Source organism: Protopterus annectens, chromosome 12.part0 (assembly GCF_019279795.1).
Source record: "Protopterus annectens isolate FY-2018-M chromosome 12.part0, PAN1.0, whole genome shotgun sequence".
Classification (NCBI taxonomy): Eukaryota; Metazoa; Chordata; order Ceratodontiformes; family Protopteridae; genus Protopterus; species Protopterus annectens.
The window spans coordinates 1155747811-1155774122 of record NC_056746.1 but is presented as its reverse complement, the minus strand read 5'-3'; the positions used below and the strand labels follow the sequence as shown (position 1 = coordinate 1155774122).

Below are 26312 nucleotides of genomic sequence, written 5' to 3'. Positions count from 1 at the left end.
GAAATTATGTGTTGCACCAAAGCTGGAACTTGAGCTGCTTTTTGCTGAACAGATTCAGGATTCTTCTCAGTCTGTGTTTTCTCTTTACCTTTTCTAGTTGCTTTTCTTTCAGGCTGCCTTAGTTTCTTCTTTGCTGGTATCCAGGCATTGTACTTACTAGCCAGTAGCTTAATTTACTAAAAGTGACAAGAGTTCCTGGCCTTTGCCATTCAGTTTCTTTTTCACACTGGGAGAGCTGTAGTTAAGCTGTTGATCAGTGTGCAGCTGTCTTGGAAAGCAGTGCTCTTTTTCTTTTTATCTAAACCTTTAACATTCCATATTAATATGGACAAAGCAGCCTTTTGGATAAAGCTATTATTTCCATATATTATACATTACAGTTCTTTTGAATATCTTGCAGATTACATACACACATTAATGGCTGGGAGTCTGGTCTTGTATATAGCTGCTTCTTCTCCTCTCTATTTGAATTCATGTCATATTTTCTAGATTTCTTTGCGTCAGTAAAAACACTTAAAGAGACAAAGCAAAATGCATTTTCAAAACCTTCATCCCCTTTTAACTCCCAGCAAGAACATGCTACTATATACACTTTCTATAAAGGATGCCTATCCCTCCAAATAGGAGCAGTTGTCCCAAATCAGTGGCTGCATCCACAAGCAATACTTAGTTTAAAGTTAAGGCTAACGGTGCTAATACATGTTAGAGACTGTGTTCTCACTTACCGTGCTAATACATGTTAGAGACTGTGTTCTTACTTACACATATAGTTGTCTGTTCTTATCTTATCTGTATTCCCCTTCCAGATAAAAAGCTAATTGCAATATTCCTGAAAAGTGGCTAAAAACACTGGAAGTTTGTTGACTGTGTTGTAGATACCATTTAGAAAGTAGAGTTTTGTAAAATATTACTATAACAGTAGATGTCCTTCTTTTCACTGTTGCAGTATTCTACATAGAAGGGATCCCCGCCAGGGCTGCCCGACGCTCGGACAATATGCAAAAGCCTAAAAGATCTTGTATGCACCATACATCACATTTATGCTCCCCACACAGAACACAGGGCATAAAAGGGATGTACAGACACAACTACCCAGAACTGAATTACCCCAGAAGAGAAGAGTCTCCATAGGACACAGGAGTCCATGCACATCCAGAAGACAAAAATGCAGAATAACAAGAAAGGGTTGGAGGGGAAAAGTGAATACTACAGTAGTAAAGAGAAGGACACCTACTGTTATGGTAAGATTTTACACAACTCTACTATATCCTTCTATGTCACTGTTGCAGTATTCTACTTAGAAGAGAAAGTAAAGAAGCGCAAGAAATAGAATGAGTGGTAGAAATCTGAGAAGTGCCTTCAACAAACCCACATAAAATGGTTTCAGCAAAACCTGCTCTGGCCCTAAAAGCCATATCCAACTTATAATAGGTTCATAGAGGTTACTAGGCTGATGACCCTAAGGTCTTTTGCCATGTAAAAACCTGTGTACCCTAATTGACCATAGTTAGATGGTCATTGTTAACAGAGTGATTCTGTGATCAGCACCAACTACACTGTCCATGAGGAACATAGATGCCAACCCCGGGGTGAATTTACAGCCACTCATCCAACTGTCAAGGTTAGGCTTAAATAGGGTAATGGAGGATCTCTGCTTTATGTGAAGTGGGAGTTTATTCCAGAGGTTTGGCAATCTCCTGGAGGTATATCTGTCTCTCAAACATGTTTGTTAATGTCACAAGCTAGGTTGAGATCCCTGGAGCGAGTGACTCTTGTCCCATTTGATTTGCAGATGTGCAGCATTTCCATTAGGGCAGAGTCAGAGACTGCTCTCTCTCAGCAGCCTGTATGATACTGAGTACAGTGACAGGGCTTTCAGTCTTTTCAAGTAAGTCACATTTTGGAGGCCCTGGATTCTCATGGTTAGGAACCTCTGTGGTCTGTCCAGTTACTGCAGGTGTCTGGTGAGATACATACAGAAGGGAGCATGCATTGTACTCAATTAGTGGTCTGGTAAGAGTCAAGTACAGTGGAGTTATAACCTTCTTAGTCTTGAATGTGACACTCTTATTTTTAATTTGCACAATGTAGAAGGCTTTCCTTACCATTATGGACACATGGTGATTGAAGTTTAGATTGCTATCAACCTGTGTTCCCAAGTCTCACACCACTGGATTTGAGGTTAGAGAGGTGCTATCTATATCATAATTAGCAGGGGCTGCTACTTTGCCATAGGGAATAATGAGGCATTTTATGTGTTTAGTTGTAGTCCGTGACTTTGCAACCAGTCATTTGTCTGCATCAGCCCCTTCAGAAATATGCTTACATCATTGGGGGACTCAATGATTGTGCCTAGTTTGGAGTCATTTGCAAACTTGGTGAGCCACAGGCCATCTACTTTTGCCTGGACCACAAAGAAATAGATTTCAAACAGTAGAGGACCCAGCACAGATCCTTGTGGTACCCCACTGGTAACTGGTGTACTGGTGGAGGTGGACTCCCCAACTTTGACAGTGTGCGTTCTGTCTGTGAGCCAATTGGTTACCCATCTAGTGATGTATGGGTTTATCCCCAGCTGGGAGAATTTCTCAATGATCCCACAGTGGGGATTGCGTTAAAAGCCTTGGCTAAATCAAGATAGGTGGTGTGTACGGCTTTTCCCTCATCCAGGGCTTTGGTGACATTCTCAAAGAAGTCCACCAGGTTTAATAATCAAGAACTACCCTTGAAAAACCAAACTGGGTCAGGTCAGGAGTTTGAAGGTCTCCTGTCCTTGATGATAAGGTCCATGATGATTCTGTCCATGGACGTGCAGATAGGATTGGTTAGGCTTACGGGGCAATAGTTTCCTGGGTCAGTTGATGGACCCCCTTTGTGCAAAGGGATCACTGTTGCTGTTCTCCACTCTGCCGGAACAAATCCAGTGCTCAGGCTATGGTTAAAGAGGGTGCCAAGTGGTTCTGCTAGGTCTTGTTTTAGATTGTTTGGTAAACAACCTGGGATGTTATCTGGTCCCATAGAAGCCGTGTTATAACCTGTTCTTTTGAGATGCTAAGTAGAGGACTGGTGTCAGGAATGCTTTGAGGTATGGCTGGTGGGGATGGGGGGGTGAAGTTATTGCCAAATCTGTCAGCTAGCAGGTTGGCAGTTTCCTCAGGTTCAGTGTGAGTGGTATTATCCACTATATGTTCGCCACACAGCTGTGCTTTCCCTTTTAGGTTTCAGACATAGCTAAAGAATGCTTTATGGTTGTCTTTAGCTAGGGAAGCTAATTTAGTCTCATAAGTAGCCTTAGAGGACTTTACAAGATTTCTGATTTGCTTGCTCAAGATGTGGAGTGTATGCTTAGTAAAGGTATGGATGGAAGACCAAGTAGCAGCTTCAAGGATGGAATTGGTGTCCAACTCCTTTAAGAAGGCACCAGAAGACAAAACAGCCCTAGTGAAATGAGCTCTAACAGAAGCAGAGATTTGCCATGAAAGGAATAACAAAAGGAAATGGCCTTAGATATCCAGGAGAGATGGCTTGCTTAGAAACAGCCAAACCCAAAGACCTGGGATGAAAGGAAACCAAAACTTGATCAGACTTATGAATAGTCCTAGATTTATCCGAATAGTACCTGAGCTGTTTGTGCAAATCCAAGGTATCCAGGACCCTCTCACTAGCAGACTGAGGAGAAGTAAAAAAGGAAGGGAGTTGTACCGATTGATTCAAGGACAACTCATTTACTATGTTGGGCATAAAAGAAGAATAAGTACGAAGGGACACCCTGTCCCTTTAAAAAAACAAACAAACAAAAAAGGAGGAATGGCCATAAGGTCCTGAAGCTCAGAAACCCTCCGAGCAGAAGTAAGAGCCAGCAACAAAACTGTTTTCCAGGTACAATATTGCAAAGAAGCAGAATCTGCAGGCTCAAAAGGAGCCTGAGTCAATTTTTCCAAATCAAAATTAAGGTCCCGGGGAGTAGGAACAGGTTTTCTTGGAGGCCTAATTTGCTGGACACCTTTGAAAAATTATTTGATCTTAAATTGAGAAGTCAGAGGAGGTTTCGGTGGCAGACAAGCAGAAATGGCTGACAAATGGACCTTCACAGAAGAATAGACCAAGCCAGGCTACAGCAACTCAGACAAATAAGAGAAGACCAGAGGACCTCCATTAAAAAAAAGGTCCTGGCTACGGGCATGGCACCAGACTGAAAATCTTTTCCATTTAGACATATAAGATTTTCTGTTTGAGGGTCTCCTTGCCTCCTGTAAAACCTGGAGCACGTCCTCAGAAAAGAGGTGCCTGAAAGGGATCAAAACCTTATCACTCATATTGTCAGTTGCAGAGTGGACGAGTAGAGATGGATAAGAGACTCCTTGTCCTGTGTGAGGAGGTCCAACCAGTGAGGTAACTTGTGATGGTTGCTCTTGGCCAGATGCATTAAGAAGAGGGGACCAGTACTGTCTTGGTTAAAAGGGAGTCACTAGCATGATTTTTGGGGACTCTTGGAAGTAGAAGAAGAGGAGGGAGGGCATAAAGAAACACCCCCTTCCAAGAAAAGAAAAGGTTGTCCATCTTCCACAGTAGATGGCATGGCACTCTGGAACAGAAGAGTGGAAGCCTGTTCAGAAGGGAGGTAAAAGATTTACCTGAGGAATACCTCATGGATGGACAAAGTACAGGAACACATCTCTGTGAAGCATCCGTTCCTGAGCCTGTGTTTTGGACCTGCTCAGAGACTCTGCCACTAGATTGTGTTCTGAAGGAGTATACACTGCCTGAAGGGTTAACTGTTAAGTGAGAGCCACTTCCTAAGCCTGAAAAGCCATCCTGCAGAGGAGATAAGTTTTCGTGCTCCCCTGCTTGTTGAACATACCACTTCACTGTATGGTTGTCTGTGTATACCTTCAAGAGGCCTGGAGTGAACATGTAGTGAAAAGCCTGAAGGGCCAGAATCAGCGCTTTCATCTCTTTGATGTTGATATGATCTGACTTCTGATGGGGAGGCCTAAGACCCTGAAATTTCAGGTGACCAAGAGAACCCCCCTGTCCCTTGAGAAGGGACTGGAGGCTGAAAGGGCCAACCTGGGTTGAGAGCAAACTGTTGAATCCACCACTCAGTTTCCTTCTTGAGACAGAGAAGGAGAGGTACACTGAAATCCAGAGGGTGACAGTGCTGTAGCCAAAGTGACTTGAGGTACCATTGAACTTCCACATATGCAGTCTGGCAAGAGGAAGCATTGGAATAGAAGAAGCCATGAATCCCAGGGCCAGAAGAAACTCCCTGGCTGGCATAGCAGTCAGAGGAAGAAGAGACTGAAAGAAGACTGTCAATGACAATACATTTGGAGGTGGAGGAGAGGCCAACATTGGCACCGTCTGAATCCTGCATCCCAGATACACATGATCCTGAGAGGAAGTCAGGACGTTTGGAAGTTGATGGTAAATCCCAGAATTTGAAGAAGAGAGATGGTGAATTGCAGATCCTGTGACAGTTGACTGGGAGAAGGTGCCTGAAGCAACAGTCATCTAGATAAGGAAAAATCTGAATGCCTTGGAGCTTGCAGAAGGCAATCACAGGAGCTAGACATTTTGTGAATACCCCTGCAGCAGTAGAGAGGCCAAAGGGCAAAACAAAGAGCGGAAAATGAAAGGAAGACACAGAGAAACGTAAAAACATCTTGAAAAGAGGGTGAATAGGGATATGAAGGTAAGCATCTTTCAGATCCCAGGACACCAGAAAAGCCTGAGGTAATAAAAAAGGAAACAAAGTTTGAAGAGGTTTGCATCTGAAAAGAAGGGACCTCGAGGAAGGTGCTGAGCTGGGAGAGATCCAAAATAGATCTCCAAGTGCCATCCTTTCGTGGAACCAGGAACATCCTGGAATAAAAACTCCTTCCCACTTGGGAAGGGGGGAAAGGTTGAATGATTCCTTGGTTTACCAGGGACCCTAGAACCTCTGGGAAATTACAAATTTACTCTAGAGAGGGTTGAGGAATCCCTGAAAAAGGAGGGAGATTTCCATACCATGAAGTAACCCTGACATGATAGAAAGAACCCAAGAATCTGAAGTGATGAGATGCCAATTTGGAAGACAAAGGAAGAACCGAAGGAACAAAGGAACCTGGTCTAAAAGAAGGGGGGAGGGACTGTCAAAAAGACGCAGACTTAGCAGCTAAAGGAGGCTTTTGGGCCACAGAAATCTTGAGAAATCTAAGGAGAAGGTCCTACCTCCAACCCTTTCTGATCTTAGAGGCATGGGGGGTTGCCTGCAAACAGTAGCAGACCTAGAAGTATAATTCCTCTGGAACTTTAGGGACTGGAGAGAGAACAGTATGTTTAAGGTCCTGCAAGACTTTGGCTTTCTCTTGAAGAGACTTTAGTCAGCAAGTTTCTAGTCTTTTTTTTTCACCTACTTCTTCATACAGAGCCACAGTTCACATGTCTAAACTATATGCAGTGAGATTGACGATTTACAGTTCATTCACTAATTTACTAATGTCACCTTGTTACTGGTCTTCTTCCTTATTTCATTCTGTTAGCACCAGTCTCTGGTTTAAGTCCAAGGTACTACTTATTCTTTTAGTTAGTCCCTGTGCTTTTTTTCCTGTCATTTTCCATTGTAACAATGTAAAAGGATTCACTAGGAAAGTCTCTTAATGGGCTTTCTTATTGTCAGAAAACTGAGAAGCAGAATCCCTGTCATCCTACTGGCTTACTCATTGCTGGCTAACATTTTTTGTTTCCTCCGTAGCTTGTTCTGCATCCAAAATGTCTTTGATCCTCCAGGAAAAAATATTCTGAAGACAGCTTGATAGAGCAGGTTGAGTTTGATACCTGTCTCTTGACATCCCCTGATTGCTGGATAAACTTGTTTCGCTTCTGCGTGGGGTGCAGTGAATAATCATTTTCCACAGACAGTCTAGTGTCCCCATTTTTTAATACTTTTCCTTTTGCTACACTTTTCTCAGAAGCAGTTCTTTCTATTAGTATGAGTATGTATTTACTAACAGATTTCTCAACTGCTTTCTAAGGGACTGATTTGTAACACACACATGATGTGCCATCTAAATTAACAAATCTTTTAGGAACACCAGTTCCAGTTGCTCATGTATACTTTCATAAAATTAAAGCAGTCTTTTCCTTCCTACAGAATGGACCTTCTACCCCTGAATGAGCTCAGTGTAACCGTGACCAGGGAAACTGAAAAAAATTAAGAAAAATATTTCTGGAGGGTTATGTATATGATTTATTACTTTTTATGTATACACAACACAGTGAATGCATTGAAGATAGATTCTGGGTATGGCCTACATTCCACAACCTTAGGCAGTAGCCATGACATTGTACAAAACAGAAACAGAATATGAAGCACTTTGTGGCCTGGCACTTTCTAGTGGCCCTGTAGGCCTATTGTTGGAGACTGTAAGTACAGTTTTACATAACTGAAATAATATGATACTTTATAGTAATTTTTTGTACAACAAATTCAGATATTCGGTTATAATCTACAGCTAGGTTGTGATTTTAGGTGCAGAGTCACAAACAGATATGTTTTAATTTTCTCAGTCCAAAGTCACAGCTCTCAGTAATGCTATCCATGTTTCTCTTTATTTTTCTTTATCTGTTATCACTTGAAATGCTGCAAAACCTCATTTTTTATGCAAACTTATATGGCTTTATTTTTTATAATATAAAGGCAAAATATATTATGGATTACATATATGACATATTCCACCTGTAATATGTAGAATGGTGGCCTTTGTGATTTTTAATTTTGTACCTCCTTCTTGTTAACTTAACTTAAAGATTTTCATTAGGGAGGCTAAATATTATAATAATTAGGAACAATCACAAAAGCCAAAATATAGGCTGTGTTTAAAGAAGAGCAAGCAATATCATTACTTCCTTTCACCGCATACCATCTGAATGAATTTCACCCTTTCTGAATATCAGATCCACGGTCAGGAGTGGAAATGGCCACTGTAATGCATTTAAATTTGTTATTCACCAGTTCAATGATCTGCATGGTGTGCTCTTTCTGTAATGACCATTCCCCCCCTAGTCTCAAGGCTGAATTACAGCAACAGTAAGATATTTATATTTTTCGAATACATTTAACAAAAGTGAATCCTTCTTCTGTGCAGCCAGAACAACTAGCTTTTCTTCTGCTTGATTGCAACAGAACTTACAGCTGCTCTGCAAACTCTGTTTTATGAGTAAAACTGTAAAATAGCAGATTTGTGACATGGAGAGCTGTAGAATTTCTAAGTAGGTTCACATGCTTATTTATGCTGCTAATAGTGACAGAATAAAAATCTAAATATTTACCATGAACAGCCAGATGTAACTTATTCCAAAAGTGCCCAATGGACTTACTAGTTAACACCAGAGTTTTGGCTCCTGCAAACAACATACTCCATGGAGAACATTCACCCTGATGACATCACCAAGCTTACAGGAACAGAGCAAAAAACTATAAAATGAATGATATCTATGCTGCATCGTGCAGCTGTGATACATTTCTCTTCAAAAAAACTGCAAGACTTTAAGTAAACAAAAAAGATGGGAGATTCTTTGGAACGTATTATAGAAATGCAGTCAAATATAGGATCGGTATAGTTCTGAGTGCTTTCTGGCCACATAACTTCTCTGAGTATATTTTAGAAGGAGAAAAGAGCAATTGCAATTGAGGTTATGTGCATGTGAAGATGGTGTTTTCCTGTAACACTCTAAGGCTTAATTGTTTGCCTTAGTCCTAGCCAAATTCTGTATATTCAAGAAGTGCTTAAGAAGATTAGCCAGAGACCACAAACTAATATGTTTTAAAAGAATGTGTAGAAAGGTGGTCTTTGTGATTTTCTTAGACTGTAAAATAATATATAACAGCTGTTTTACCTAGCTATCCCCCAGATGACCATCAGCTGCTTGAGTCTTGCTTCAGTTGTTCCTGACCGTCACTCATAGTGCTGCCACCCTACTTGGTGCCACTCTGACATAGGGAAGGGAAGTTGAGTGTTGCAGGTTGTTGTCTGGTATCCCCCCTGCAATGGCTATTACAGGTATCGTGGGAAGGGATCGTGGAGCTTTCACATTTGGGAGGCGGAGTGGAATCAGAAGCCAGCAGTGTTACATATGCTGCCATAGGCATTAGGGCTTTTATTAGGCCTACCCCCACGTACTGAAGTCTTCAGTTGAAAGCTAGGTCAAGCAATGAGGGGCAACCTGCTAAGGACCTGCCTACCCTGTGCCCTAGGGTGACCATTCCTGGTTGGCCCTCCCACATCAGTAGCCCAGTATTCATTGCAAGTCCAGGCTTTCACAAGGGTTTGAAAATATGACAACATGGCTTATCTCACCAGATAAGCATGCCCATCCTCCCTGCCATCTACTTCAGATGCCTGTGCCCTAATCAAACTCCGGTCATCTGGGCTGTAGTTAGGGGTTTATCCCTCTAAGCCACTGGGCCAGCTGCATAACAGATTTGTGTGTGTAGTATAATGACCATACCTCTCAACCATACCAAATTCCTCTGTATTTACCGGTTTTGAGGGCTAAATAATGCCCGAGTGGCCCCTTCAATTTCTGTTTTTTTTTTATTTATTTTTTTTTTTGCTGAAGTTGTTGCTGACGTCATCATGTGCAGGGGCATGTGTGAAGATGTCAGCTTCGTGAGGGAGACTGTCGGAATTCTGCTGAGGCACAGACTGTGTCTGTGTGTTAATGTTTACCCTTTTTTTTTTTTTAACATATGTTCATAGTCGATATTGAATGTTTGTGGTATGGACTGGATTTAGAATTGCAGGCAGGGACGGGTGGCAGCGCACAGCAGCAGGCAGCAGCAGTACATAGCAAGTGAAGTGAAGGAGCTGTAATTAAAGCTGTTTTAATATTTAATGTCTTCTCTCTCTTTTTCCCGATTAGGGGTCGCCACAGCAGAACTCTGGTCCACTAATGATTGCAGTGGATTTTTATGGTGCTGAGTTGCCAGCCCGATGCCCAACCTTCAAAGAAGGCACACCCATTCACGGACACACCTACCTGCATGTCTTTAGATGTCATTCAACCTGGGGAAGACATGCAAACTCCACACAGAAGGCGCTCCAGCCAAGAATCGAACGGGAGAACCTCTTGCTGTGAGATGACAACGCTAACTGCTGCACCACCACAGCCCAACTGTTTTAATATTTAATAAGTTAACTAAACTTCTGCATTCTGCCACTGGCAGCCAGCCAAGAAGGAGCAATTTCAAGTTGTACTTTCTGCAGTGCAGAGTCCGGTCCGGACCGCTCCACCCAGCATCTGCTGCAACTCCTGGAATCCCAGACCCCAGAGACCCAGACCCACTCAGGACATGAACAGTCTGTCAGGACAGAGAATGAGAAAATTTATCTCTGGTGGCTTGACTTCCTCCAACTCAAGGTAAAAAAAAAAAAAAAAAAACAGAAAACGCTTATATACTAGTTAGATGCAGCTGAAGCACTTATTTTACTGTATGATTAGTCATTCATAGATTCATAGGTTGGTACTAGGCTATCAGCCATAGGACCTATACAAGCCTAGCCATAACAATTCCATGGCTATTTCTTCCCAGTATATTTACTTTCCTGGTCCCCTAACTAGCAGGGTGACTGACGTGATCCCCGGGGTGAATTTCCTATCTCCCATCCAATCGTCAAGGTTCCTTTTGAAGAGGGCCAAAGAGGCTCTCAGCTTGACATGTATGGGCAGTCTTTTCCAGTGTACGGGGAGTCTCTGGGTCAGGAACCTATCCCTCCAGCATGTTTTGCTCATTGTGATGACCAGGTTTAGATCCCTGGAGCGTGTGTCTCTGAGGGATTGGAATTTCTTCAAGTGTAGCATGTCCAACAGCTCTGGGTTTGACATGACCTTATATGTAAAGCAGAGATCGCCTCTGTATAGGTGATATGTGGCAGAGTATAGCTGGAGTTTTTTAGACGGTCAGCATAGGGCATCTGCTTTAGGCCTGCCATTCTTTTAGTGAGGTATTTTTGTGGCCCTTCCAGTTGTTGCAGATGTCTTGTGAGGTACATACCAAATGGGGCATTGTACTCTATAATGGGTCTAATGAAGGATGAGTACAGTGGGACAATGACCTCCTTTTTTCTGGATGAAAAGCCCTTAGTGATGAGGTGCACCACATAGAAGGATTTCCTGACTGTTGTGGCGATGTGGTTATCGAAGGTGAGACCATTGTCCACCTGTGTCCCTAAGTCTCTTATCACACTTTCAGTGTTTAGTGTACTGCCACTTATGTGGTAATTCATGGGTACATGATTTTTCCCAAAGGGGATAACTATACATTTCTTGGCATTGAGCTTGAGCCCATGGCTCTGGCACCAAGCATCTGTTTGTGTAAGGCATTTTTATAGAATATCCACATCATTTGGGGATTCAGCAATGGCTCCTAGTTTGCAGTCATCTGCGAACTTTGTTAGCCAGAGTCCCTTAGTGCTGGCCTGTACTTCAGAGAATTAGATGCCAAACAAGAGCAGTCCCAGGACTGAACCCTGAGGTACTCCATTTGTCACTTGTCTGGAGCTGGAACTTTACAGTGTGGGTTCTGTCAGTAAGCCAATTGACAACCCATCGAGTGATGTAGAGATTAATGCCCAGCTTATTAAGTTTATCTACGTGTTTGAATGTTGCCAATGTCTTTGTTTATAAGTGCCATGATAATGAATTTGATGGCTTTGTAGATCAGGCTTGTCAGACTGATGGCACGATAGTTCCCGGGATCCAAGGTAGATCCTTCCTTGTGGAGTGGGATAACTGTAGCTGTGCACCACTCATTGGGCACGTAGTCTGAGGTGAGGCTATGATTAAACATGACACTTAGATGAGGTGCCAGTTCATTTTGTAGTTCATGTAGTACACAGCCCGGGATGTCGTCTGGTCGAATGGATGCTGTATTCTTAGCTTTGGAGAGTGTGTTTTTTACCTGCGTGGCTGTGATTACTGGAGTTTGGCAATCTTTTGGTATTGAGATGAGCCCTTTAGGGGGTGAGAGGGGAGTGAATTTGGCACTGAATCGATCTGCCAGGAAATTGGCAATATCCTTGGAATCAATATATTTAATCCCATTTTGTTGTAGCTCAGAGCAGATCTGAGCATTGCCATTTAGATTCTTGACATAACTATAGAATGCCTTGTGGTTGGCCTTGGAATCTTTTTCAATTTTATTTTTATAACTAGCTTTGGAGGATTTTATGAGGGATCTCAGCTTCTTACTGAGGCTGGCAAGGGAGATTTTTGCATCCTAGGATTTTCCTCTTTTCTGCAACAGTTTCTTCCTTCTGTGATATAGTTTGTTTATGGCAGGGGACAACCAGATTGGCTTCCTTTTTTTGAAGGAGAGCGTCTTAATTCTATTTCGAATGGCACAATTCATACATGAGTGGATGTGCTCGTACAGTGCCTTAGTGTAAGATTCAGCAATCCTAATCGACTATGACCAGATAGCTGGAGGGGGGGGGGTGAGAGGGGCAGCCCTCCCTGGGCAACACTTTTGGGACTTGTATTAGTTTAATTAAAAATACCTGTTTTTAAGGGTGTTCTTCTTTAAGAAAAGTCCTGTATCATCACGACCTGTTCTTCTGGTTCAGTCGCCCGCATCATGTCTATGTGTCGTCCACCCACATCATTTTAAAATACAGTATAGGGGAGTTCTTATTATTCACCAGTTCACAAAGTAAAGTTTTCTTAGTGTGAGACGATCATTATTGCTGTTCTCCAAGTAAGAGGAGTTTGCTGCTAAGTAATTAGTGTGTGTCGATCATAGTTTGCTACTGTCGCTTATGTCATTTTGCTTTTACTGCTTCTTATTGTTCATCAAGGGGTGTGTGTGTGAATTTGCTGCTTAGTAATTAGTGTGTGCTGATCTGCTGTCACTCATTTCATTTTGCTGCTTCTTGTTCACCAAGAGTGTGAGTGTGTGTGTGTGTGTGTGTGTGTGTGTGTGTGTGTGTGTGTGTGTGTATGAGTTTGTTGCGTAGTAATTAGTGTGTGCCAATCATACTTTCCTGCTATTAGTGTGTGCCAATTCCATTTTCCTGCTAGTAATTAGCATGTGCCATATCCATTTTGCTGCTAGTAATTAGTGTGTGCCAATTCCATTTTGCTGCTAGTAATTAGTGTGTGTCAATTCCATTTTGCTGCAAGTAATTAGTGTGTGCCAGTTCCATTTTGCTGCTTGTGTGTGCCAATTCCATTTTGCTGCATGTGTGTGCGTGTGTAATTCCATTTTGCTGCATGTGTGTTGCGTGTGTATAAAATGCCCAGTCAGGTATACCTAATGGTTAGTGTTACTCAGGCTCAAACCCTGTACTTTAGGTACAAGAAACAAGAGCCTGAATTCTCTACCCATACCACCACTTGTGATTCAGGGAGTTGAGTCCGTAGCTCTCAACTGTCCAGATTTTCACAGAATGTCTGGAATGTTTGGCTTATACTTTTGGTCTGTTCCTAACACATAAAATGTGTGGTTTTCTGGCAAATCAGTAAGAACCGAATTCATGTAAATGATAGCCATTTAAGTTTCAGTCTTCTTATCTTTCAGGAAATGTATGGTAACAAAACCTTTTATTCTAGCAACTTTCTAAGATTATACAAGCAATGTTTAAAATGTTTCCATGGTTTTGAGCTTTTGTTCCTCCCCCCCCCAATCCAGATTTCCTGTGTTGCAAACGTGAGAGATATAGTTGAGTGCCAAGTGGATTTTACAAGGAGCTGAGAGCTTCAGGGGAAGAGAAGTTTACTGCTACTTATACCAAGTCTGTTTGCATTGTTAGCAGTACAACAGGTAGTATACTTGCTTTTGATGCAGAAGGCTGTGGGTCCTACTCCCACAGTATGTAGATGGATTGCTGATGCTGCACTGTGTTGTACTTTAAAAGAGGTGGATGCTGCAGTCCTGAGAATGTCCTCCTTTGGAGAAGATACCTAGTAACTATGAACCTGTTTTCAGTTTGCCATCCATTCCCTATTACAGTATTACTAACTTATCATTTTTAATGTAACATAGGCAGTTTATTCTTCAAGGGCAACAGGGACTTTATGTGTAGAAATGAAACAATAAAATACCAAAGGCAAGCGTCCAGTCTGGTGAACCCCAGCCATAAACAAGCTCTACAACAAAGGATTGTAGCCCCAAACATCTCCGCAACCCAGAGAACTGCTCTGCTCTCAAAAAAAAACCACAGCATCATGGGACCAGATGGTGTCCCGGGCTGTGTGCTCCCATGAACTCAAATGAGAATTAAACCCGCAGTTAGGACAGCTGTTTAATCTTAGCCAGGTATCAAAAACTCAGGCTTGAAGATGTAAACCCACATCACAGATGGGTTACAAACTGGCTAGTTGCTGGAGCCATGGAGCCATGTCAGACTCAAAGCAGTGTCACAAGTGGTGTCCCTCAGTCCCTGGTCCACTGTTGTGTTGCATCTACTTTTTTTGAAGTACAACAAAAACACAGGGGTTATGGCTGACAAAGTTTGCATCTGACACAGATATCAGAAGAAGGGGCCTCACAGAAGCGATAACTGGTGCCAGAGCCATGGCCTAAAGTTAAATGTCAAGAACCTATAAAGTTGGTTGCTAGCAGCAACCTCTTCATTAGTTACATATCCCTTTAATGTGGAATTATTTAGATGGCTTTTACATATCCAGAGATTGTGCATATTTACTGATATTGGTAGATTGTAATGACAGAAGTTTGAGTAGACTTTTATGATGGAAATGTTCTGAATTGGGCAGTTTTGTCATTATTGGTTCATACATTTTCTTTCGTTGCTTACAAAAATGTTCAAAACAATAAATTTCAAACATGCTGTAACAAGTGTGCTGCATTATACAACAATCAGAAAGGTGAATCAAAGAACACATGGATATTTGCATGGATTTAAATATGTGTGCAAGGGGCCTATGATTTGAAAATAGCCCAAAGGTAAACTTTATCCACCACTGGCCAGATGCATTTTCTTTGAATGTGGGTTTCAATGGCAGAGAAGTTTTAGTGCCGTATTGAGAGACTGTATTGCTTTGTTTAGCAAATGCCTGTAAGTGGTTTCGCTATAACTTTTAAAATAAAAGTTTTAAATGAACTCCAAATAATCATTGTTGAAGTAAAGCGTAAAGCAGCATGCATATTAGTATTTATGGTAAATGGGGAGAAATAGCCATGTAATGGGACACTGGAATGGCTGCAGGGGGGAGCTGTGTATGGGGGGCCCCATTTGACCATGATTTTGTGGGATAGGGGGGCAGAAAACTCAAAGACAGCTTCAGGTGGCACAAACTCTAGCTAAGCCACTGACTGTGGCCATTAGCCATTAGCTATAACCAGCTTGGGAATGATAGATAAGAGTGTAGCCCATAATTTTGGTATTGTTGTATCATTATACAGAACTTTTTCACAGAATTCATTGGTAGAAACAACAATTTATTTAAAGATATGAGAGTTGAGACACCTTACAGTAAGAGTGCTGTATGTTGAGCTGACTTTCTAGATGATTGTGTTTGTTGCCATAGATCACTTTGTGAATCCTGCCTAGTTGTTTGTACTGCATCCTTCTGTGCAATGCTGGCCAGTCTGTCCTACATGGAGTGTTTTAACTCCCGTCTGTTAAATTCATGGCATATTTGGTAAGTTTGTGACAAGTTATGTTCAAGGCATCTAGATTCATTTAGGCTAGCTCAGTAGTAACCTCTTGTGTAAACAATGACATCAGCATAGTATCCTTGTGTACTGTGATTTTAACTTACAGGAAAGTGCAGTGTTTGATCCTGAAAGTACACTTAATCTCTGTTTTTCTTGGTTTGTTAGTAGCCAATGCTAATGGAAAGAAGTCCATCCATAGACTGGCTTGTGCCCTATAAAACACTTGATCTCACAAATTCAAAAGGATTACATCACCAGCAGCCTTCAAATCCCAGGCAAATATTTCCTCCAGAGGAATAAAACATGTGGCTGTGGAATTACTTAATCACCAAGTGAAAGTGCTTGATATCAGACTTTAGGCTTTGATACCTGGCTTTTCCATTTGGGTAGAGGTTGGGGAGGTACAGACTGACAATGACCATTTTCTTAATTTTCACTGTTTTTTTAATTGCCTTGTGCACAAGTTCAAAGTTTGATACAAGTTCAAAAATGAATAAAAAACACTATTGTTATTCTGTTTATTTTCTCTTTAATATTGTTTCTGTTCTGTTTGAGTTTAAAAGGCGTATCCCACAATTCCATTGTAGTGGGTGTGGTTGCATAATTATGTATGCAAATGTTATGTTAATCAGCGTACACATTTTTGGCCAGTTGTACCTATTTTTCATGGGCTTTTGTCCAGATGTTTTATGATTGCAGGTTGAGAGGTATGATAATGGACCAGAATTGAAAACAGATTCACACTGTGGTAGTTGAGGGCAAAGTTGAGCATACAGAAGTGTGGAAGAATGGAGTCAGTAAATAAGAACAAAGCAAAGCACAGAAGGGTGAAGGGTATGAGTTCACTGATTTTTGGAATTGTGGCTTAACAGTTATTAGCTTTTTAGGTGTGTTTAATTCACTATTATCGCTAAAATAGCTAGCTTTAGTGGGGAGTGCAGCTTAATGAATGCATCTTGTTTTTGTCACATTTGTGGTTTTTGCTTTATTTTTTGTGACTTTGTCCTGTTGTTTTTGCTGATTTCGAACAATCAGCATTTGAAGTACTGTAATCATTTATTTATTTTCTGATTACTGGGAATAACCCACAAAGACACAAATACCTTTTTCAGGTGGTCCGGAATCATAAGTAAGTTACGTAATACGCTGAGGATCATTATATATTGAAAGGGGAGCCAGAGACATTCAGACTCAGATGCTTTACTTTTTAGCCCAAGATCTTAACCGCTGTGTTGTACTACATACAGTAGTTATTGATAAAACAACTGGACTTTACCAAATTAAGTCATACTGTTCACAGTTGCTGTTATTTAAGAATTCTTTAAGTGTGTGTTTGAACTTGCACCCCTATACATGCCCTCTTTATCAAGTGAAGGAGGCCTAGTAGCTTTTCTTTTGCATTGCTGTTCAGCTGTAAAGCTAGAATACATTTTGTGTCTAGAATAATTTTTAAAAGTATCGCATTTTCTCCTTAGGTAAAATTATGAGAAGAGTGTTAAGAAAAATAGCCAGGAATGAGAAGGACCTTGGAGATACGTCAACTCTTGCAGATCCAGCTGTAGTAGACCAGTTATTTACCAGTCGATGTCAAATGTTTAATGTCTGATTGTCTAATCCATTTCTAGAAAGTTAGATTCATGAATCATAGACATTAACAAACAAGTATTTGATTATTTGGTAGTAGAGATGTATTTTTAAGTGTTCATTGTTATGAAGAGATTAAGATAAAGCACTTACAAATCAAACAAAATTGAAACTGCTACTCGAGTTGTGTGCTTATATTAGATTTTCTGTACAGCTGGCTGGAACTGTAAAACAAGTACGTTAAAATATTTAATTTCTCTAAAATTTAGTGCATTATCATCCTGTTTTTATGTCAACATGCTGTTTGTATGTTGTTGCATTATATTACATCTTAAAAAGAAATCCACATTTTGTTACACTTCAGTATCTGGCCAGCTAACTAGAATTAGAGCAAAACACTATATTTTTTTAATTGATAATACCTATCTTACTCTACTGTAGTCTTGTTTCCAGATTTGGGTTGTTTCAACTTTGATATTAATGGTGGTCAGTGATTGATGTAATTTTAACAGAAGATTTTTTATTGTTAGCTACATACATGAATTAGGAGATAATGCTTAATGAAGTCTACCTCATTCCTCCCTTCACTCTCTCTTTAAATACTCCTCTCCCCATTCCAGTTTTTAAAAGACAGCACTGTACAGATGTCAGGTTTCTCTCAACACAAAGTTCTTTAATGTTCCTTTAGTCTAACTCATAGAGCACCACTTGATTATGTTGTCTGTGCACACCATTTTGGCCTTCCATGAAAGTTTGCATTGTTTCCTTTCAGAATATTTTTGCAGCATTTGTTATTAACCCAATCCAGTAAGCACTCCCACCAAGTGTTTTTTTTTTTTTTTTTTTATACGGGTGGCATAGAATGACAGAGAATTTTACACTTATTACTGTTATTTTAGGAGAGGAGTACCTGCAATGAAGGCATTTAGAAGTTTTACAGAAGAAAGTGCTTTGACCATTGTTTTGTGTTTAATCAAGAAAAGGACCATAGTGACTTGTTTAGGATTTTGCAACTAAAACATGTCAAAGCAAGTCATTTGAAAGGATCTGCTAACACTTTGAGCATGTCTTCTGACATGTTCAAAGGAAGTGCTAATTCAGAGGACTGCCATTCTGACTCAGTGGAGATACCATGTTGAAGTGAGGGGCTAGGCAATGTCATGTAATTTCATAATATGGAGGATGTATTGCATTGTAGAAAAATGAAACCATGGCCGAAAAATAAAATCACATTAGTATGATTGCCTCTCTACCACTTTAGGGCAGAGCAAACATAAAATATTACTAGCTAGTTATAATGATTCTAATCAAAATGCATGTTTTAAGAGTTTGATTCTATTTTAGCTTTAAATGACCTATAGTTAAGTATTAATTTGGAGACCAGTGACTTCACTGCAGATGGTACTTCTTAGCTGAATTGTGTTATACAGCTGTTTACTAGTTGCGGAAGTGATAGCATATGCTGTTGTTTTTGTAATCTGCATGTTTGTCATCTGTAAGACTTTTTTAGGTCTAAAGAAATTGAAGCACTATTAATGAGCATTGAATTAGGTATTGTTTTATGGCAGCTCTGCTCTTTTGTTTCAGGTGTGTTCACTGTTAGGAGTGGACTGCTGGCGTTGTTGTTGTGATGCAGCCACATATACGGCTAGCTGTTCAAGAGAGCATATTGTACTGGCTGTAGAATTGTAATACTATGTATTTTGATTAATGTCTGTAGAGCACTGGATACATTGGTGGGATCATTTAAAGAGTCAACCACAAAAATAGTATGTTTATTGCTCCAGAGAGGCAACTTCTGTTTATACCACTAAAAGCTGCCATCAGAGCTTTGGCAACTGGACCATTAATGGAAGTTCACTTGCTATTTAAGTCACTCACTGAAAATATTGGGGAGCATAAATGTGCCTGACTTCAATGTCTAGTGTTCTTGGACCTACATGACATGGCTATCCATGTATGCCTTACTCAAGCAGACAAGTTATTCATGCATGCATTACCAAACAACCAGTCATGTCCCTCTGAACTGTATCTTAGTAGTGGTCAGAGAACAAAAAAGTGGAGCCAGCAGACTGCCTATATCTGGGGGCTGCATTGTCTAACTAAATACTGTAAAGTCTGACATGTCGTTCCATCTTATTTTACAGACAGTGCTTCACAGAGATGACACAGAATGTTTACGGCAGCAGATAATGGCTCCTTCCTTTTCCCATTTAGGGTTTTGGGTAGCTCTAACTATATTGTTTCACCCTGCATATCATGCCATCCCCAATTTTTGCTTAATTTCTTTCTACTTTAACAGAAACTCCATTATAGAAATCCCTAATTATTAACTGCATGTTTTAGATGCACTTGTAAACTTTAAAATCCCACCCTCCTTCGTTCCAGATAGTGTTGTAAATTAGTGGCATGTTGTTTCTGATAGTTTGTGTTGCATGCATTTCTGCTTTCAGTATTTTTATCATGTCAAGTCCTCTGAATTTTTAGTAATTTATCTAAGTAATTCAGGTACTTGCTTCTGTTATACAACTTTTTTTCAAAGATCCCCTGTTCAGTTTTAAGGCCAGTGTGAATTCTCTATTTGTAGTATGCACAAAGAGTTATGTGTTCTTTTCTGCACTTTATGTGCCTAGTAATGCTTCTTCAACATTAGTTTGCTGTTAAGCTTCATTTGTATGTATTCACCTAGTCTCTTTATTCTGTTAAAGGACAGAAACAGAACACCCAGAAGTGGTTTGCTATAGGTACTAAATTTAAGAGCCCACAATGAAATTTTGGGTACAGAAAGAGTTAAGTGGGATATTTCTGATTATTTTCTATATGTATTTAATCAGTCTACAGTGAATATGATGTCACAGTTTTGCAGACCATTGTCTAAATTTGTCAAAAGTCTTTTCAAGTTTGAGGTTCATTTAAGCTCTAATGTTATCCTCACAGTCAGATACCATTATATAGTAACATATAACCTTGATTTTAAATTAAAAATTTGTGCATGGTCGCCATGCACTTTAGAAGTGAAACTTCTGTAAGGAAGTGCCAAGGAAAGCAAATAGTATTATAAATGAAGGAGTGGAACAGTCAGATTATGGTAGCTGGAATGATTTATTTACATGTAATTGCTATTTAAATGTAATTAAAATTGACATACAATTGTTTGAAATCTATAATACACAATATGATCCACAAAATATTATACAAAATACGATACATAAATACAAAAGTTAGTATTAATAGAAATTAAATACCATGTGACGTAAATAATATGGTACACAACGAGAGAAAGAATTTACACAGGTTAAAGAGAAAATGTAAAACATTAATAAATTATTTAAATGTTATTAAAATTGACATACAACTGCTTGAAATCTATAATGCATATGATATAATCCGCAAAATATTATACAGAATATGATACATAAATATAAAAGCTATTATTAATGTAGATCGCATACCATGTGACATAAATAATATGATACACAAGGAGAGAAATTATTTACATAAGTTAAAGTGAAAATGTAAAAAGTTCATAAAAAATCATTTCTATTCCGAAGTTTTCATTTGTTCATAATTTAATTCATAGTTTAAAAATACTATTGGTTTATAATAAATGAAATATGACAGATAAATTATTGATCGTAAGTCATCTGAGTATCTAGGAAGTACTGCGTCAATCGTAGTACCAGATTTTGTGGTTGATATTGCTTGATTATTGTTCATCTCCAAACTGAATTTTGAATGTAAAAATTCAGTCAGTGGCTGTGCTTCTGGTGAGACAAAGTTTTTGTTGAAATCACCACTCAACAATCAATGGTATTTTATCGAAATCCTTACAAGTAGAGCCACACCGTCAATAGTATAGGCAAATAAAATCTCATGGATGAAGGCAGTAATTTGAGAAACTGTCAGATTTAGTGATATGTATATTGCTATGATGAGATTGGTCTGACCATTTTCCAGAACACAGCGAGCTGCACAAATGTCTTCAACTCTGTTCTATTCACAAAGATGTGTTCTGGCATAAGTACACATCCATGTGAGTGGTGACAACATTTGCCCTATCATTTGAATTGCGATATACAGCAACTCCACCATTTCTAATGTTAGGCCATTTGAATTGCACCAGGCAATCAAAATTAGGGATATCCAAGCTTTCTGCATTTGGTGAACACATTTCTGAAAGAAGCAACATTTTTGATTTCTGCACAACTCTGTCATTGAGATCTGTGGCATGAGCCCTTACACTCTGAAAGCTGAACGAAAATATTGATATGCTCCTTCTAGCACTGATGAAATCTATCAATACTTTGTCTATTAACTGACAACTGCCGAAACTCATCTTGCCAGCTTCCATTCGATGTTGCCATTCTTCATCAATGATAAACATGTGGTTGTTGTTCACTGTCACAATATAGAGTCCGGTGATACTTGTAATTCAAGATAATGCCAAATATAGAAGTGAGCTGCTGAGAGTGAGTCTTGTTGTACTCATAAACAATCTTGTTAAAGTTCCCGCCTTGAAATTTGTGGATCATAATTACACAAGCGGATAATAGCGGAAAATGATAGCATTTGGTGACAATGGTTTTATTATTATTCGTGGGGATACTCGATGTTCGTCGCGCTATAGGCACACCTGTGTGACTGAGATTATTGGCTTCCATGTATGAACTGACTTTTCTTCTATTTTATTTTACCAACTTTCAGTGAATCAGAGAACTCAAGCCATACACGCATCACCTCTCCTCAGTTCCGCTGAAAATAAAGTGATTTCAGTGGCAAAAGACATATATGCTGACTGTCATACTGCAGAACAGGAAAATATTTGTATGTCAAAAGCTTCATAAAATGTCAGTTATTGATAGTGGATCATACTAATTTAGTCAATTATTAGTACTTAAACATATTTATTGGTCAATATTGTTGAGCGACTTCGATAGATAATGGAAGCATTTTGGAAAGCTATATTTTTAAAGCATTGTGAACTGCTGTGCCATCAGTGGCAACTGCCGCCTTGCCGATTGATGCACAAATAATGTAAGCAGTAGAGTATCCATCAGTATTCATGTATCAATTATAAATTTCCATCATAAGTCGAATGACAAATGTTTTTCACAACCTGCTGGACCAGTCAAGAATACTTGGAAAGGTGAACAATTTTCGGAGAGAAGTTTGTAAATGACATGCATTAGCAGTTCTTTTTGTTTCCCAATTGCCATCCGCATCAGTTCATAAAATCTTTCATTGGGCATCAAATTCTTGTGCTTCTTAGCAATAGCACTGAGTTTATTCAGTGTCGCAAGTTTGTGGTCACGATTCATTTCTGAATTTCCGTTGTTATATAACTGTTGAAACAGATCTGGCTCTGCCTGTCTAGTGACTTAAGTGTTGTAATCTAGCATCATCATCCATGGTTTCCTCCTTACGGCATAATTGCCTACAGATTTCAATAGTCTTTTGAATATTCAAATCTGACTCGAATTCCTTACTGCATTGTAAAATCAATTTTTCATGATCATCGTAAAGGCCAACAAATTTCATTTCTTGAATAATTTAATTTTCTTCATTCCAAAAGGGTAAATGCAGAGTTACCATTTCTAATTTGTATTCATTGAGTTCTGTACCCATGTCGTAGTTTTGATATCATATTACACGTGTATCCTTTCGCTTTACATACATATTATTTGAGTTACATGTATAATTCGAGACAAAATGTGCAAGGGTTATGGCTTTGAGATCTTCATGCCTCTTCTCATATTTATCGAATCAGTTTTCTTTCCAAATATCAGTTGAGTCCTCCTCTAAATCCATCTGTGCTAGTTCTTCTTGAGTTTTCTGGCTCCTCTACCATTCAACAAGCCATGCATTTGGGATATAGACTGTAACAGTAGAGGTCTTGGACATAGGTTTGCTCAGTAAATTCCAAGCTGCTTCCTAGCTGCTGATTTCAGTTGTGTTAATTATGTTAGCAATCATTTTCCTAGTGACCTCAACAATGTCAAATTGTGGATATTCATTTGTTATTTCCGTAATCTGACGTTGCAAATTACTGATTCCTCTATTACATTTGTTGATATTTTCCACAACACAGTGCAAGAATATTCCTCTAGAATAAATAAATTGGATTATGGTATTTGATTAGAGAAAGTTGAACATGAAAGGAGTGACTGCATTTTGGCACTTCTCAGAGGGTTGGCATTTCTGTAACACTCTTGTTCGAGTAACTCCACTGCAAAGTATATCCACATAATCTTCATCTGATTTTATATGATTGTGCTCATAAAATTGTCCATATCAGGACAATCACAATTTTCTAAGTTAACTCTGATAGTTTTATAATGTTCAGCATATTTTGCAAATCCAGGATCCATTTTCGCCACAGGTGTTAAAATTGTGGTAGACAGGCAAGGCATAAACAGTGCTTCAACCCCACATGTCTGTGCTCTAATTGCAGTTACTTTTTAGTAACGTGAAAGTATGCTTGTGAGTTTGAAGTTTAACATTTCCCAAGGATTCCTTCATCGAGACAGAAATGAGATTATCGATCAAAGCAATCACATTCTCCCTATGAACACCAAGAGCATTCTTTGGAGAATTTTCAAGCCACAACAGAATGTGTGCACGAGGACTACCACGATGTTGGAATTCAATGAATTTGAAATAATGAACCACTTGATATTGTCAAAAGGTTGCATTTTTTGGGCTGGAGCAGAGTCATCAATACATTCACGAGTGTCTGCATCCTCATTCACCAGGGTACTTTTCTGAATGAAATTCAACTGAGATGCCATTTCCTCTGAAATCTTGGAATCATTATTCTTCAGTTTATATAATATTTCAAGCAAATGGACCCAACCAGTTTCATTAGTGCTCAATGTCAAGAACATCGTAGGGTTTCCCAGTTGTCTTATCATTGCAAATACGTCTCACTTACACTGTGCCCAATACCAACTTTAATTTGATATGCATCTGAGGAAGGCAAGATTATTTTCTAGACAATGATTAATATATTCTTATGATTCAATTTGCTATCTTGTTATATTCAAATATTTGCCAATGTGTTTGAAAGAGATAGCAAGAGACTCACGTACTGTAATTCTCAGAATTTTCTTCAAGAGACTCACGTACTGTCATTCTCAGAATTTTCTTCGCCACATACCTTCTCGTAGCCATCATGTATGGTGTCACATGTATCTCTTGTCTGAATACGTTGAATTGACCAAGGTAGATGGCAGGAAAGAGTTCAGCAGCGTGTTCATCAAATAAAATACTATGTGGTACATCCCTCTCACCTAGTGCAATTCGAAGGGATTTCTCATCAGTCCATAGCAACATTTGTTGTTGTGCAGTATGACTATCTTCAGTGGCTGTGTCTTCACTTGGTTCATCCGTAGGTATTGCATTGAAATTTGTGTCACTGAAAAAAGGACTTATCAATAGTGATGTCATAGAATCTGTGCAGAGGAGTTGTAATTAAGTAGTGTAACCAAGTCTTAATATTCCGTTTGTTGACCAAGCCCATCAAATAACTTGATTTGTGAATTGTTTTGCATTTGATGTGAACATTATTACAGTGATCATCATCAACATGCCTTGGTAAATGATAAACCATAGTATTTAGAGACATAGGAACATTGATAACCTGTCTGAGAATCCCATACTGGCTGTGTACATCTCTCAGTCACCTGATTTGCATGAATGGTATATGTGGGGAAATAAATTTCTCTGACACTAAATCCAATGAACGTAGATGGGCTGTTTTTTCTGGGTGCATGAATCCATTTGATGTAGAAAAAGTAAGAATGTGATTGCCAGTCAGGGACTAAATGCAGCAGTTACACGTCACTACATTAGTTAAATCAATTCCTGGAAATTCTGTAGACAACAGGTGTTGATACTGAGGAGCAAGTGTTTCTAAATTATTTTTGAACCACAGGCAGTCATAGATTCCATACGTAAAACCAAAGGGATTATTAAAGAATTTGTTGTCAAATTCTCTGAGCGCTTTTATTGGAAGTGAAATTTTTGTATGGTATACTTGTTTCAACTGAGGGCCATTCAGCAGTCGTTGATGCTTCGTTACTTGTGGATGGGTCAGCTGTATTGTGTAGATTTTTGATCGTTGAGGATTGATCGGCTGGTAATGCAGAATGTAATGCAAGGACAGATTTCAATGCCCTTTGGCTCAAAATTCTCTCAGAAGCTGCAGTGCACTCTTCACTGCTTTTTTTTTTTTTTTGCTGATTTTTGAGCACGCTGTCTCTCACGTTCTGCACTGGTCTTCAGCATAATTGTTCAAATTAACATAAAAAAATTATAAATAACAGATGATGTCCATACCTCTCAACTGTACCAAATTCCTCAATATTTCCCAGTTTTGGTCTCGGAATAATAGGGTGCTCATTTATTTTTCTGTAGTTTAAAAGAGGATCACAATGACAAGAGTGTGAAAGACCATGCTGTCCTCCAATCAGCAGTATAAATACCAGCACTTGGAGAGTATCAGAAGTGATGTGACCTCTGGTGGTTAGAGAGGTGAGCTGTCCTAATGAGTCAGACATCTTTCTAACAGTGTAGCTACTTTCAAGTGGCAATACAGGCAAAGCTTCATTTCACTTGTTATGTTCACGTACTTACTGATAGATTGCTGTCCTTTGGCCTTGGGAGTTGAGGGTTGGGTAGTATCTGAGGCACATAAAAGCATTCAGTTTACTATTTTGTCTTACTATTGCTTGTAGTTTAGATATATGCGTTTATATTACATTATCGACTGATGAAAAGAGCGAATGCTCTTTCATTGAACTGATAATGTTGAAAGTCCTAAACAGCGAAGACATGGAACAGCAAATTTTTTCTCAGGGAAAAAAATTTGCTGCTCCACAAAAAAGAAAAACCTTAAAACACAAAACGAGTGGTGGGCTGTGCCCCCCACACACCCCCCCCTACTTAAATATACCAACTCCGAGATCGCACCATAGCGGAGGAAATGGCAAAGTAACAAAGACATGGCTCACCGGGTTTTTTTTCCCCAGGAAAAAAAATTATATTCCGTGTCTTCGCTGTTTAG

General features: G+C 39.4%; 1 protein-coding gene across 2 annotated transcripts in view; it reads left to right on the top strand.

Moving 5' to 3' along the window:
* ACSS2 (acyl-CoA synthetase short chain family member 2) overlaps nt 1-20753 on the top strand; it is an 822457-nt gene extending 801704 nt beyond the window's left edge. Inside the window, exon 18 of one of the 2 annotated variants that reach the window (XM_044090187.1) lies at nt 17140-20753. In XM_044090187.1, coding sequence (XP_043946122.1) covers nt 17140-17270 — 131 coding nt within the window. In that variant the 3' untranslated portion in view covers nt 17271-20753. The remainder of the gene's footprint in view (nt 1-17139) is intronic. The other variant, XR_006367143.1, reaches the window with a different exon arrangement.
* Nucleotides 20754-26312: the final 5559 nt, after the last annotated feature.